Source organism: Lytechinus variegatus, chromosome 4 (assembly GCF_018143015.1).
Source record: "Lytechinus variegatus isolate NC3 chromosome 4, Lvar_3.0, whole genome shotgun sequence".
Lineage (NCBI taxonomy): Eukaryota > Metazoa > Echinodermata > Echinoidea > Temnopleuroida > Toxopneustidae > Lytechinus > Lytechinus variegatus.
The window spans coordinates 59856803-59873913 of record NC_054743.1 but is presented as its reverse complement, the minus strand read 5'-3'; the positions used below and the strand labels follow the sequence as shown (position 1 = coordinate 59873913).

The window sequence follows — 17111 nt, the reverse complement described above, 5'->3', positions numbered from 1 at the left end:
TGACTTTCTCCAGTTGTGTTTATTGTAAGGTGTCTTCAGCCTATTATATGGAATTTCTTGCGACCAATAATCCATAATAATAAGCACATTACCTAGTACTATACTCTTGTTCTCGGGGATTTAAAAAAAGAGAGTTACGAGGGAGAAAGCGAATAGAATATAAATATAATTAATCAAATTATGTTTATCTTATTTATGGGCGCGTCGTGGACTAGTGGTTATGACTCTCGCCTTTCAAACAGAGGGTCGTGGGTTCGAATCCTAGCCATGGCGTGTTTTCCTTCAGCAAGAAATTTATCCACACTGTGCTGCACTCAACCCAGGTGAGGTAACTAAATGGGGACCCGGCAGGATTAATTCCTTGCATGCACTGAGCGCCGGTGATGGTAACTCGAGGTAAAGGCGGGGTAATGATAGCAGCGCTTTGTATCCTCTGGCAAAAAGCGTTTTATAAATCCAGCTATCAATATAATCATTACTTCAGTACATGAAAATCACAATTAAATATTAACCAACCTGTGCTGGAACTGTTTCCATGCTAATGTCGGGCCTCTCTGTGACAGTTCTCTGGAATGCTTGCTGCAGACACGTTCCAGTCCCAGTGTCCGAGCAGAAGCTTGATAAGCCTGATGTCCTTGTAGACAGATCCTCCATTTTCGGATCGGCTGCGTTGCTTATGGTGATGGTGTCAATGATGACACCTGCTTCTTCAATTTCATCGTACGTGTCTTCGATGTACGGATATACATTCTCACCACCATCACTGAGGAGTAAGAGGTATCCACCCTCTGCATAAGATCCAAGTACCTGGCAAAAGAAATTAGAATTCGAGTATTAACGATTATGCAATGATAACGTGCAAAAAAGGGACATCGCAAAAATAGCCCTCAAACACAAACTGCACAACACTAAATTCAAGATACTTTCACAAAAAACTGATTAAACAACGAATTGCCACCTTCCTGTATTCCCATCACAATGATCTCTTGATAACTTTTATAAGCATAAATGTGAAAAGGTGTCATACAAAAAAAACTAGTTGTCTAATATGACTAGGTAATGATGTTTTCAATCTAAATTGTAAGTAACACTTTTCCATTTGCGTAGATCCTGGAGGTGAGGGGATATCCCCCTCACACGCACACACACACACCCACAGACGCACACCTACACCCTCACACATAAATACACACTTTTCGGAGAGTGGGGATGGCATGTACAATCACCCCCGTCCCCCTTCCAATTTTAAAGACGATTCTTTTTAATCATTACATGATTAGTCTATCCTTAATGAGTGGATTAATCTTTAAATGTGTATTTACTAAATGGGTCCAATGTTGCATTAAAAGGTGCCAAATTTCTCGCGCTCAATCTTACATGAATGTTGCAATTACGAATCCCTACGTTTGGCTTTACTGCAAACGTCATATCCACTGCATCATGAGAGTATGGTTTGTGATTCGTCCATGTGTGAATCCCATGATTTTTAAACATGGTTATAACTTTGATCATAAACCAATCAAACCATCATTTAAATACACTGGCATGATTTTGGAGGGGTTGCCAAATCCAGGGGATATTTTTGTATGAATACGATGAGTTACCGATGACATAGATCATCAATTCCCTCAACACTTATGAGGCATGTCAGGACAGCAATATATGTCCAACATCATTTATTTTTACAATTTTATCTATTGTTATAGGAGATTTATAAAAGCGCATTGATTAACACAATCTAATAGATATTTTAAGTAAAAATTTTGCCCTTTAACTGGCATCACCAAAAGTAACAGATTATGTTCACCGTGATATAAACCAGTACACATATCCCTTGATGTGGGGGTGTCCCAAGAGTTTTGAATCTTCAGCTGAATATATTGCAATCAGCTCCCCCCCCCCCCCCCTTGCTCGGACCGGATTTTCAAAGTAATGCTAATGCCTTGTAAAATCCCGCATCCAAATCGGCTTTAAGTCGCTGCAGATGATGACGTCATTACGATTTGGTATTGAATTTGTGTTTATTCATTCAGTCAATCTGGACTTAATTTCGATTTCAGTACTATTCTAAACTCTAATCCGTAAGATTTTATTAGTTTGAATGTCCATATCAAATGTTATCACAGTTTCTTTGAGATTCGGATCGCAATGAATTGCAAAGTGTGAGTCGGGCTTTATATACACTCATATCCTTCGATGTGGGGTGTCCAAAGAATTTTGAATGTCAGCTCAATATATTGCTATCACCACATCACCCCCCCCCCCCACCCCTGCGCGGACCAGATAAACGCCACTGCTCGTTTCATAGTAATAGGTGAATAATAAGGACCGTACCTCAATGCCTTTTAATATCCCGCATCCAATGCAGGTGGTACCAGTTGTTCCTGAAGGTAAGTCGTTGACGAGTCCTTCTCGCGAAGACGTATCGGTGATATCCGTAAGAGAGGCTCTTACTGACGAGCCAGTTGAGAAACTAACGATTCCGAGTTTGCTGTTTTCCGGAATTATATTCATAATGTAATGAATAGATGATTGAATCATTCGATCAAATCGATTACCCTAAACCAAAAATGAGATTGGAGAAGAGTGTAACAAAGTGTTTATTGTAAATGGATGGGACAGCGGATGCAGATAAATTGAAAATAAAGTTGTTTTTAGTTAAAAAAAAATACAGGCTCGTATTCTGAAGTCCAGTTTCACTTATGCCATGGTCTAAGTCTGGGCTAAAATTATGGCAAGCTATGTGTGTCCAGAATTTGTTTACACCATAATGCTTCTTGTGTTTACTTGGATCCTTCTCATACAATACCAAATGTGATGATAAAATGATCACTTAAAGGTCAAGTCCACCTCAGAAAAATGTTGATTTGAATCAATAGAGAAAAATCAGACAAACACAATGCTGAAAATTTCATCAAAATCGGATGTAAAATACGAAAGTAATGACATTTCAAAGTTTCGCTTATTTTTTAAAAAAATGGTTATATGAACGAGCATGTTACATCCGAATGAGAGAGTTGATGACGTCACTCACTCTATTTCCTTTTTTTTTTAATTATACAATATTTCAATTTTTTATGAATTTGATGACTAGGACCTCCTTGCCTGAAGTACAAAATGTTAAAATAATGGAATTCCACGTGTTCAGGGAGGAATGAAACTTCATTTCACATGACAATGACGAGAAAATCAAAATATTTCATATTTCATATAATAAAATACAAAAGAAATAGTGAGTGAGTGATGTCATTAGTTCCCTCATTTGCATACCGATCGAGATGTGCATATGACTGTTTTGTGAAATGAAGCGAAACTTTAAAATGTCATAACTTTTTTATTTTACATCCGATTTTGATGAAATTTTCAGTTTTATGCTTGTTGAATTTTTCTCTTTTTATTCCAATCAAATTTTTGTTGGGGTGAACTTGTCCTTTAATTCTAAAATTTGTTGCCACATATGGCTTTCCATAATTAATCCACAATTTTGAATCAGAGTTCAAATTAGAGTTCAGAATTAGAGCCATAGACACAAACAGATACACAACTACTGACATGATAAGATCACTTTGAGGAATTGAGGGTGAAAACAATGGGAACCTGAAGCGTAGTATTACCTGAAAGATGGTGCCAGTAACATCATCAGTTCATTATCTTTGTGCTACAGAAAAGTAGTTTTAATGGGTTCTAGGACAATTACCCCCCCCCGGACAATTACCCCCGGACAACACCCCCGGACAATTACCCCCCGAGGACAATTACCCCCGAGGACAATTACCCCCCGGACAATAACCCCCCGGACAACTACCCCCCGGACAACTACCCCCGGACAACTACCCCCGGACAATTACCCCCCGGACAACTACCCCCCAGACAACTACCCCCCGGACAATTACCCCCCGGACAACTACCCCCTGGACAATTACCCCCGGACAATTACCCCCAGGACAATACCCCCTAGACAAAGGGAGTGCACAGAGTCATACGTCGGCGGTATACGCTTGACGTAAGAAGTACTCAAGGCATTCTCGAGTATCTTGGAATCAAACGAACGCCGTAAGAAAGCATTAAAAGTGAGCTCCATCTATAGGCAGATCCAGGGGGGCCGAGGGGCCCGCCCCCCTATTGGCGGAGCAAAAAAATGAAGAAAAAAGGGGAAAAAAAAAGAAAAAGAAGGGGAAAGAAAGGAGGGAAAAGAAGAAGTAAAATAAGATGAGGGAGACGAGTGAAAAAAAAGGTCAGGGGAAGACTTGGAAAATGATTAAAAAATATATTTCGCACGCGCTTCGCGCTTACATAACCTGTTGGATGAGGTACATATCTTGTTAAATAGGCTAATATGTAGCTTAAAAAATTAAGTTTTGAAGTCGATATACAAAGCATACAGCTCGGACATTATTCATTATTTTGTTTGATTTACAATTTGATTTTTTAAGTGCTCTGTTTAATGTCCGTTTTATGGTGTGAATATAACTTGCAGCTTGCGCTATGCGTTCGCATAATTTAATTTGCCAAATTATATAACAAACTACTTAAAACCCCCTTATATGACAGTTTACCAAAAATTTCGTCTCACGATTTGCGCTTGCATTTTTGTTAAAAATATATCAACTCACAAATCATATAGATGATTACAAAAGTGCTTAAAATATCCAGTTTTCAGACCTCAATGTCAACACATTTCACTCACTCATTAGGCTTATTACATTAATAAATATGATAGTAAAATTTTCATAAATTCTTAATAACTAAATTGCTCCTTTTCAGAAAAGAATATCGACAATATCACAGTTTCATATGTTTCATATCGCGCTTAGGAAGAGGAATAAGAAAGTTGTCACCAGTTTCATACTGTTATGATGACAAAATATCCTTAGACCTAGAATGTCCAGGTCCTTGGTCAAAATACTAATGAAGATATCAGCTTGTGCTTCACACTCGCATCATTTATTGCGTGCTTTCCACATCCACTTAACCATTTTCATACCAGAATATCAAGTATTTTCCGCTCGCGCTTCGCGCTCGCATTATTGATTTTCGTGATAAAAATATCAGAATGGCCAGATTCTAAAACACGCGCACAATATTGAGATATGCAGCTTCATCTTTATTCAAAACGTGCTAAAATAGTTTTAGATCAGATCGCGCTTTGCGCTCGCATAATTAATGTAGGAAGAACAAAAAACTACCCATCCTTTTTCATGATTTACAAAACATGATTAGAGTGTCCCATTTTTAGGTCTGAAATCTCATTTTTTTTTCTGCTCGCGCTTCGCAATCGCATCAATTGTTTGGTTTTATACCTATACTGTTAATGATTATAAAAAGTGCTAAAAATGTCTTTTTTTTGGTCAGAATTTCACCAGAAATTCAGCTCGCACTTCGCGCTCACATTAGTTAATAGTTGAAATATGTATCGTTTTAATGGCTAACTGCAAAACCTTCTTAACAGGTCCCTTTTCGATCAAGCCAGAAACCATATTAAAAGTTTCTGCTCGCGCTTAGCGCTCGCAGTAATTATCTATATAGTTACATACGCATCTTGTTCAGCTTCACAAACATTGCCCAGAATCGTCAATTTTCAGGTGAAAATATATATTATTATTATATATTATTACTTATTATTTGTACTGCGCTTTTCCCATTAGTCCCAAACCGCTTACAATGAATTAATTAAATGTAATATTTTAACAACTACAAAGTACGAAAGAGATGAGTATTTCGCGCTCGCACTATTTAAATAGGGCTTATAAGATAATTACACTTTTTATGTTGTTTTATAAGAATAAAGCGTAGAAATTACTAATACGACATCGGCGTTTTGCCCCCCCCCCCCCACCGCCCTAATTTTCACGACCAAGAAAAAGAGAAAAGCAAAGCGATGAAGGTGAAATATAGGCCTATCATTTTTCGAAAAATGTTATGTCAAAATTTATCAAAAACTTTGATTTTTGTGATAAAAATTTTTGCTCGCTCGCTTCGCTCGCAACTTGTTATTAATTTTTACGCGATACGCTGTACTGAGCCCCCTAAATTTTTTTGGCCCATTACTCCACTGGGACAACCCCTTCAAAAAACAAATTAAAATCAACTTTGAGCGGCCGATCTGGGTAAATATGGGTGACAAAAAAATTCGCCCCCCCCTCCCCCTATTGGCAAGAGCTTGATTCGCCCCGGCCATCTACAAATCTTTACGAAACCCAGAATTCGATCATAATTTGTATGTCACCATAGCAATAGACCATTCGTTTTGGCAATCTTCGCAGTGGCGTAGTATACGGGGACCAGAGGGATACGTGCCCCTCCCTGAGACTTGGTTTGCTCCCCTGAAAAATAATTGACGGAGCAAAAAAAGGGGGAGAAAGAAAAAAAAGAAGGGGAAAGATAAAAGAAAAAGAAGAGGAAAATGAAAGGAGGAAGAGGATTGAATAACATAAGGTGAAGGGAAGATTTTCTTTTTATGTCACTTTATAAAATTTTCGCTCACGCTTCCCGCTCGCATTGCCTTTCGATGAGATTCATATCTTGCTCAATATAAGCTGATATGGAGCTTAAGTTTTGAAGTCAATAAAGAAAACATATTTCATCTCGGATATCGAGCTTTTATTATTTTTTAATTTACAAATTGATTTTTCAAGTGCTCTGTAAAATGTCCGTTTTATGGTCTGTTAATATTTTCAGCTCACGCTGCTCGGTCGCAGTATTTGATTTGCATAGGCCTACTTCTTTATAAATTCTAACAAACCGTCTTTATATGTATACTACCATGATTGTCAATTTGTATAGAAAAAACACTGTATTTGATTATGTCATAATGTTTACAATTTATTAATTTTAGTACTTAATTTCTTTCTTTAATGTTTAATTGCTTTCAACCAAGAATAATACACACAAAAACACCTTGTAATTTTATCATTTAGGGCCTAAATGGTAAAATACTTACTGTATTCAGTCATAAAGCCACATGTGCTGCACTAAACCCAGGTGAGGTAAATGGGTACCTGGCAGGAATTTATTCCTTGAAACGCAGCGCGCGTAACAGCTGCACTGTTAAAGCGAGGGTAATTTTGCTGCATATACTGTACAGCGCTTAGAGACTTCTGACAAAGTAAGTGTTAAGTGCTATATGAGCAAGTATAATTATTATTAATCTGGAATGTGCACCAATTGTTTCATAATTCTTAGCTACTTGTTAGTTGAATTGTTTTAAAATAACAGGTTTACAGGTCCTACTTGACAGTATTAGTGTTGATAGTTGCGTTATCGATATTTCTACCTATGAAGGTGTCTTTTTTACGTTTTATCTATTTGCCTGATTTCTTTCCTGAAATTAAACCCAAAATAAATATTTTTAAAAATCAGATCAGTTGGAATCAGAGATATTCAGCATTTATGATTATTATGACTAATCGTGTTGAATCTTTCTATGAAAACTTAGTATGAGGGCCACTTTACACATTTTCTGATAGCCAAACGGGAGGTTTCAGGTAGAAGCCCCCCCCCCATTTCTTATGATGCAGAAGGCGCCGCTAAACAAAAAAAGGAAAAAAGAAGAAAGTGAGAGAACAGGAGAAAGACCAATATAAAAGAGAAAGAAAAAAGTAAAAAGTTATTAACGTAAGATAAAATATGAAATATTTCGAAAACCTGTGACACCGACCAAAAGTTACAATAGGTCCCGCTTAATTCTAACCTTGATGCTGGAGAGAAGGGGGGGATTTTCTGGGGGTAATTGTTCGGGGGGGGGGGTTATTGTCCGGGGTAGTTGTCCTGGGGGTAGTTGTCCGGGGGGTAATTGTCCAGGGGGTAATTGTCCGGGGGGTAGTTGTCCGGGGGGTAATTGTCCGGGGATAGTTGTCCGGGGGTAGTTGTCCGGGGGTAGTTGTCCGGGGGGTAGTTGTCCGGGGGGTAAATGTCCTCGAAGGGTAGTTGTCCTCGGGGGGTAATTGTCCGGGGGTAGTTGTCCGGGGGGTTATTGTCCGGGGGGTAGTTGTCCTGATCCCGTTTTAATGATATAACACGTTCAAGGGGAAGAAAAATCAAAGGGACAGACACAGAAGAGCAACTTACTGCCATACTACCACTGATGTCAAGCACAAGGACGACACTTCGGACCAAAGAGACCTGAAGGACTTCAAAATTGGGTGTGGTGTTAGATATCAGTGATGTACCATTCCGGAAGTCTGTTGTTCTGTCTAGCATGACCTTCCATGCACTGTCGCCACCGCAATTGATGTTCATGAGGTTTGCAGCTAGCGGATTGTGTACGCTATCCGGGTGCGAATCCTCCTCACAGAAATCCTCGACCTGGATGAGGGGGAACAACGGGAGGGAAATAGGGAATAATGATATGGATGGTGCTCAACACTTCGGGCAAGAAACAAGTCATGTAATTTATTAGAAAGTGAATTGGTATGGTTTATACTTAGAGGATGCTATTGCAGTGATTATTTTTTTGTAAGTAAGATGGCATTTTGAGGTGAACACAACCGGTAAAAATAATATATACTTCCTTGCGGTGAGAAGTTGAGAACCGCTTCTTTCATTATTTTTCAATGGCAGTAAAGACGATGAATTCTTTTTATCCTCATCCTTCACCAGTGACATAACTAACATGAAAAGTAAGCTAAAATCTTTGGATTTTTTACTGTTTTCAAATTGAAATTTCCATAGTTGAACAACGAAATGGAAAAGAAAAAGAATTCCCGACTTCGGATTGTATATCTATGCTTCATAGGACAAAACCTACCGAATGTATGTGAGCACCTCTCGGTGCAAACAACAACGATGCTGTAGCTGTCTGTCCTTGAGTCTCGGGAACGAAGCGGCAGTCGGGATGATAACCAGAGTTAGCATTGTTAGGGCTTCTCTGACAAGGACTGCCTCCTGGCATCTCAAGGTTTCCTTTGATCTTAAGCGAGCAACGGGTTCCTTCTGTGCCACTGTATGGCGAATCGTAGGCAGGAGCACCTCCTCCTTTGCCGTCATAGTGTTCCTTGAACAACCCCCACCGGTAGTATCCCCAGCTACGGACGAGGACGCGATCTGTTGCCACAAGTTTAACCCGAGATAAAAGATGTTGACTTTACAATCTAATTTTCTTTAATGTTGTTCGACCTAAACCATTTAATAGTTTCCAAAATGTCAAAATATGGAAGCACCTTTAAATTGGATATTAACATGATTGATATATTTGATAATTTATTATTTACCAAGGCAGCCACTTCAGTTCGAAAACTGCTCTATCATCCTCTCCAATGTGTGTAAATAAAGAAGGAATTTATTTTGAAAATGATGTAATTGCTTTCGTTAAAGACGACTGCAAATATCTGACTCAAGCATCGTAAATAAGTTGATAATAATAATATAGGTTTTCTATAGCGCACGCATCGACCTTGCTATAGGTGCTCAAGGCGCTCCGTTTTTACCCCGGCTAAGCTAGTCTACCGATTCTGGTGCGCACAGCTTTTTGACGATTACTTCCTGCCGGTACCCATATACTCACCTGGGTCAAGTGCAGCACAGTTTGGATAAATTCTTGCTGAAGGAAAATACGCCATGGCTAGGATTCGAACCCATGACCCTCTGTTTGAAAGGTGAGAGTCAGAACCACTAGACCACGACGCGCCCACATGACATCTTGGGGACGTTCATCAACATTTTCTGTCCAATAGATTATCAGAGCTGACAATTTTCCTTTATTTTGGTTGGCTTAAAAGCGCTGTTACTATGTTAACTGTCAGATAAAATGGGACTTGACGGATGAAATGCTCTCCAGGATTAGCATTTCACTGTTACATTAGCTCCCATTACGTTTTTGACATGCGATGTTCTGTTTTGTCTAAATATACCAGAAAGTGAGATGGGGTTATAAATTCACTTCAATATGGGTTCCACCAAGACCAGAAAGGTGTAATGAGTGTGTACACAGCAAAAACTGTGGTGTTAACCGGTGTACATTGAGGACCACACCAGTTATTTTACACCAGTGTTAAATTGGTGGTGTTAGTTTTATACCTATAGGTATTATTGCAACACCTATGGTTGTTACATTTACACTCTTTGGTGTTATGTTCAATCTCTAGGGTGTCATTTAACACCTCAGGGTGTGGTCCTCTATTAACACCATTTGGTGTCAGTTTTAACACCAAAGTTTTCACAGTGTTAAAGGTGAGATGAGTGTCAGTTGGTGTGCACTAGTGTTAGATGTGTATTTAGGCGGCATGGTGTTTGTTGGTGTGTGTGGTTAGGTGTGCAAGTATAGGTGCACGGGGTGTTAATTAGTTGGTGTGTGTGTGTGCTTAGCTGGACGAATGTATACAGGTGCATGGGGTGTTAATAAGTTGGTGTGTGTTAGTGCTTAGGTGTCCGAATGTATATAGGTGCATGGTGTGTTAAAGTTGGTGTGTGTGAGTGCTTAGGTGTGCAAATATGTATAGGTGGAATGGATTATGTGTCTGTCTGTGTGTGTGTGTGTGTGTAGTAAGGTTTGCGAGTGTATATAGTTGGAATGAATATCTTGTTGGTGCATGTGTGTGGTAAGCTGTGCGAGCGTGTAAAGATGAGGCAGATGTCAGTGGATGAACGTACGATTCGTTGTGCGAGTGTGTAAGGTTGCGATGGTGTTAGTCATCAGCGTATCTAAGGGGGGCAGGGAAGAAACCTCCCCCCCCCAAAAAAAAAAAGTAATAATAATAATAATAATAATAAATAAATAAAATGAAATTATTATTATTATTACTTTATTATTATTACTTATTATTTGTACTGCGCTTTTCCTATTAGGCCCAAAGCGCTTACAATGAAGAAGATGTAATATTTTAAAAACTACAAAAAATGAAAAAGATGAGTTTTTAATGACTTTTTGAAGATTGCTAATGATGGAGATTATTAGTGGCAGGTTGTTCAAGGATTTTGAACCCGACACCGTAAAAGTTCTGTCACCAGCTAATGTACGAGTTAATGAATATGTGAGGCGAAGATGATCACTGGCCGATCTAAGAGCTCTAGTTGGTGTATACACTTTCAAGCAGTTAGTCAAATACTGTGGAGCCTGTTTATTCAGTGTTTTGTAGACAATCAAGAGTAATTTGAAAGTAATTCTCTGTTTAAAAGGAAGCCAGTGAAGAGAATTAAAGAGTGGTTGGGAAGGGAAGGTTGGGAAATAAAAAAAATAGATAATTATAATAATAATAATAATATATAATATAAGCACTCTCAATGGAACACAGGTGGGGGGGGGCTTCCGGTCCCCCTTTTATAGGGGTGCAATAAATTAAAATCTCATGTATACAAATAAGTTCATTGTATGTTCGAACTATGCAAGGAATAAGGTAGGCGTTAGATTATGGAACAGGTGTTACAATATCGATTTCCCCCATCTTCTTATACTGGATGAGTTTCTGCGATTACTCCTTGTGCCTTCAAGCCATTCCCTTTCTCTATTCATCTCTGTAGTTCAGTGAAGAATCACCGGAAAGACCAGGGTATAGGGATGACTGGATTACAACAAGGAGAAAGGTAAGGAAGTCGATTGACTCCGAGTGGATAATATGATCACAGGACATGAGGAAGGAATACAAGTATGACGACGCTGCCCCTCTCAATATAATAGTAATGGGAACAATAATAATAATAATTATGATAATGATAATTGTGATAATAATTACAATAATATAAATAAAAACGATGATGATAGAAAAAATAATGATATCTCAAATAGTAGTAACAATTATTATATGAAAATATAATTATCAGAAATAGAAATAATCATATCAACAACAATACTTCTTAAAATAGTAGTAAATATATAAATAAATCAATAAGAATAAAATGAAACCAAATGAAAAATAGCATGAAGGAACCAATACCTGAATACAGTACCGAAGTAATGACAATTATTTTGCATTCGAGCGTTTTTATACCAAACCTCGGCAGGGCGTGATGGCAAACACACAATACCAAAAATTGGTGGGAATTGGTCCATGGGGGCTTGCATAATGACCTCATGAATACATATTAAACCCCAATAAGCCAATGTATTATTTCCCGGGTCCTAACACTCAGAACCAGGCCAATTATGCTCAAACGAAAAATGGTTAAAAGAAATTGGTAAAATACCCCCCAAAAATGACGTCACGCTTTTGGTACTCTATATAATACTGCTTTGGACGTTGAAAGCACCTTTTTTCTGTTTTCCCTACCTGTGTTGCCAAACTTGTCTTCTCTATACTCTTCATCAATGATGTACTTCGGTGTCATATGCATCAGACTCCCTTCCTTCCCGCAACCTGCTACGTTATCCACGAATGGCTCGTCGTCCTCAAACTCGTGGACGATGATGTTGGCGGACTGTAGGGTCTCGGTTCTTGCTGACTGGTACTGGGACTGGATGGACCAGGTGTTTGGAACTAGAATCTTGATGTGTTCCCAGTAGACGTGCTTCTTACTGGCCTGGTAAAGACGCTGGGATGCTGATGTAAACATAGTCTGGGATATGGGAGAAGTTTGGTGTCGTGAATAAAGAGTGAACATTTCAAAAGAACAGTTTAAGATATAGTGATAATGGTGATTGCGGTGATGGTGATAATTGGTGACGATGATGATGAGGAGGATGCTGTTGATAATAAATTGATGGTGATGATTGTGGTGGTAATTAATGACGATAATGATAACGAATATGATGAATTATGATGTCGTCCATGAAGATGTTAAATAAATGAGTTAATCGATTCACCTATAATTTATATTATATACATGTATAGAGTGCGCCCCCCCCAAACCAAAAAAAAAAAAAAAAACGTTCCTCTGACATAGGGCTAAATTAATTCTAAAATATGGTAGTATTCTCAAATAAATGCTCATGAATAGAAAGCTCATTTCATGATCTAACTTCTATGAAATTCGCTATTTCAAAAATCATTATTATAAAGGTGTTTGAACGTACATACATGTATTATATAACTATATCTATAAAGGCAAATTTGGCATTGGCATTATTCCTTCGTATAATTCACTCAAGAAATCGACAAGAGTGAAAATGTCATAAAGAAACAAATATTTACATTACTCATAATGAGAATTTCTTACTTTGACCTTCGCCCTCGCCAACTAAATATCATTGAATAAGCAGGAACCCGGATTAAAACTAAAAGACACTGAATATAACTCACGAAATTACCATTCTAGAAACATTGTGAAATACAACTTGATAACGTTTGAGGAATTTTATTTTTCCAAGACGAAAAATAACCTATCGATAAACGTCGGAGCGATATTACCTCAAAAATGTGAATAAAAAGAAAAATGTAAAAGTCGACGACCTATTTATAACGTTGAGTATAATCACTACTTTTTTCTATCAAGAACCGAGCCAAAATAACGTTGGTGATCGAAAACCCTGTAATATTTTCAAACTGTTTTAACGAAATCTTGTCATTTCCACATAAACTATTTTATTGTCTGCCTACAATATAACTAGTTAGTTATTAAATGTGATTAGATCTAATATGATAATTTCTCCCTTATCTTTGTTATCAGAAACATGAATCCTTATGCTCAGCTTGGCGTGTTTCTCTTTTTTAATTGACTTTGAATCTTAGATCCTCTAGATCTCTGATCAAGTGTTAGCTTTTGTATCATTATCTCATTACTCATGTATGATATGTATGTTCATGATTGTCAAATTACAAAAAAACATATTTTCTGCAGTGTTGTCGAGCACCAGTTTCCAGTTCTACAAGAGCGAAGGTTAAACAAAAAACAAAAAGTGTCCGGCGAAGATTAACTTTTATCAAATAGAGGACGATTTTTTCTATAATTCTATTACATTTATATTGACTTCAGCAACTTTCTATAAACGAATTTACAAAGATGAAGATACAATAAACAGGGTATGTAAAACAAATGTTTGATTTCTATGAAAGATATATTTGAGGGAAAACAGTCTCAAATTACGCGCAAAGCAATAAACAAATTTGTATTTTGTACGATATATCGATTAAAGAAGCGTGCAGGTGTTGCCACTATGAGCTTACTCTGACCTCTGACTGCGTGACAACCATTGTTGTTTGAATGCATTTCATGCAAATTTCATGCAACAGACTTCAGTAATTGTTGTAATAGCAGAAGAAGTTGTAGAGTTGTCGTCCGGTAGTAAGTCCTAGTTGCTGATAATGCAGTAGAATAGGTGGTTGTAGCTTCAATCATGGCAGTATAGTGGTAGAATTATTGGTAGTAGGGATGGTGGGAGTAGGTAATAGAAATACAACGAGTGGTCAGACACTGATTTTGTGCTTTTGGCGCTATCCGTGGTGGTGGTGGTGGTAATGTTTTATTTTTTTCCTTTTCAAGTTAGAAAATAGCCTTGCTTACATGGCAAGGTTCAAAAAAGCAAATATAACATGTGCTTTGAAAATAATAAAAAAATAGCTTATTCTTATTTTATTTTATCTGCAAAAAATGTAAGTTAAAAAAAAGAAAAAAATATATTATTTTTTTTTATTACATTTGTAAAAATATAGTATATAAATAGTCCCATTTAACGGAATAAATCAAAAGAAAAAAAAAGAGATAGAAAATAGGAAGAAATATTCTTCTCGCAAAATAAACTATCATGGTACCAAAATGTTCTAATTACAAAATTTCACCTAGAATAGCATGTTTCGATTCAAGTTATATGTTAATATCGAACCACATACTTTTCTAAAACTTTTCATGTGGAAATATTGAACAAACATTAATAAGTTAATTATATTAGAGCTATTTTTCTTTTATCCTCAATCGAGCTCTTTTAATCACAATAAAATATACATATGTATACAATTAAAACTGAAATAATGCAATAATTTTTTAATACCAGTTGAATCCAGTTGAAACCAATTAAAAATCCGACTGGTTTCAACTGTTGTTGTTTCTTTACATGGGCAATATATAGGCCTAGCCTATTATAGAATTGCACTCTTTACTCTATGTTCATTAATCAGTAATCAAGGAAAAAATCACGTCATAAACTGACCGACCATGCATAGGCATATCTATAGAATTTCAAATTTACTTATCGTATGATTTGTCAATAAATGACGTCATAATTACATAGCAATCTGGTCATATAAAACTGTAAGTTTCCTCGTCGTTGATTGGTAAATAAACGTCATAATCACATCTTATTGTGTTCATATAAAAATGCAAAATTATTTGCTGTACATTGGACAATAAGTGACGTCGTAAACACGTCATAATCTGGTGATATAAGAAAACAAATTTATTTGTCGTAGATTGGTCAGTAAATGTTGTAATCACGTCATAATAGAGACCTTTCGTTTTCCGTGTTGAGCCATGTGGACGTACGAGATTAGGAATTTTGGAGCGCTGCGCATGCGCGAAGTAATCTGTGATGAGCCTTCTCGTTCACTGTCCAATCTGTGACTCGTATTTGAGGGTTTTGACTTTCGGTGTCAAAGTGCTCGAACGAGCGCTAGTTCGTACATGATGACGTCATCCAAGCTTAGCAAAAATGAATGAAGCCGCATCAACATTCGAGTTTCGTTGATTCAGCAGGGCTGTTAAACTGCTAATTACTGCTTGTTACCAGCTTTTCCATTACATTTAGTGTGTCCTGTTTTCAGACACTACATATCCGATGGGTAATTGATGTTCTATTTCAAACAACTGTGTTTTTCGGCTTTTTGCGCAAGAGTGCAAATGTTGCACCCACAGTCGTACTTCGACTTAAATCGAAACTATTTTTATCAATGTACTAACACGATACTGAACGAGCGTTGTCACCACTTCCGGTGAACAAGTACTACGTTGCAGTCGCAGACAATCGAAAGCTTACTACTGTCATAATCTGGTCAAACAAAATGGAAAATAAAGTTGCCATTCTAAGTCGTTAAAATGATATCGTAAGGACGTCGTACTTACGACGTATGACGAGTATTACCAGTTTACAACCAGTTTATGACGTCATTACGACTGTGTCTGCTATCAGGGTAGTGATTATGGTGTCGTAAGGTTGGAGCAGTAGCGGATCCATTATTTAAAAAATCTCCTCCGACTTTTTTTATAAACAAAAACAATTTATCTGCCTCTGCCATGTCTATACTATAGACCAGAAACAGTAGTACTGTTTCAGGTATAGACGAATCAGTAGAGGTATGGAAGTAGAAAAGTGGTAAAAGTAGCAGTAATATCTCGGTTATTGCTGCTGCGGTTGTTGATGGTGATGGTGTAATAATTTGGTGTGGTAGCATCAACTTTCAATTTAGAAGCAGATTTTCGCCATTACATTTTTAGTATTTATACAAAAATAAGCTAATAATATGAGGTTCTTACTTTGAGATTATCGATGATGGTCGGATTCTCTTCCACTTGAGGATCGATTGCGATGAGAAGATTTGAATAGCCCCCATCTTTCAGGGTGATGATATTCTTCTGTCCTGAAGCGACGCCTGCCAGAATTACCTCCAACAATAGAAGCAATGACATCCCGTATTTATACTCCATCTTTCTCTCTTTTTTTTTTTTGATGATACACTTTATTACCTGAAAAGCCTATTAGAGCTGTCGATTGCTTTGGTATAACGCTTAGTTGGTTGTGCACGTAATTATTATATGCTGCCGAAATGAAATCTGCTTAAAAGAGCTCTGCAAAGGATTGTCATATCATTGACAGTCAAACAGTAACCTACTGTGAGCAAAGTTTATTGCATGCACATCTTAAAGCATTTAATTTGTGAAACATTCTGATAACAGTGATGACGCAGTAGCGAAGTATACTATGACGTAAATTATTTTTGAAATGAGTTACAGGGGAAAATCCCAGTTCTTATTGCTTGAGAAGAGGCGACAGAAAGTCGTTTGTTCCCATCACAAGTCCAATTACAGATGCGGTTTTCTTTGTCCTTATTTCAAGGGTGCGCACTGTAAATATTAGGAAAATCTATAAAATACACTTTAAGGTCTCACTAATATAATATCAATTGTCTCCACTTCAAATATTGGGACAATCGATAACCCATAACCCTGTTGTTGTCCTCACGTAGCTATCATGGGAGAAACAAAATATGACATGATTGGGGGGGGGGGGCTTCCTTTCTCTTGGGCAAGTTACA

At 37.4% G+C, this 17111-nt stretch overlaps 1 protein-coding gene across 1 annotated transcript; it reads right to left on the bottom strand.

Moving 5' to 3' along the window:
• Nucleotides 1-507: 507 nt before the first annotated feature.
• On the bottom strand, nt 508-16485 carry LOC121413128 (calcium-activated chloride channel regulator family member 3-like). The gene is made up of 6 exons (XM_041605891.1): nt 16333-16485; nt 12201-12486; nt 8747-9042; nt 8068-8304; nt 2335-2559; nt 508-807 (listed from the first exon to the last, which is right to left on the bottom strand). The coding sequence occupies exons 1-6, from the start codon at nt 16483-16485 to the stop codon at nt 508-510; spliced, it is 1497 nt and encodes a 498-aa protein (XP_041461825.1).
• Nucleotides 16486-17111: the final 626 nt, after the last annotated feature.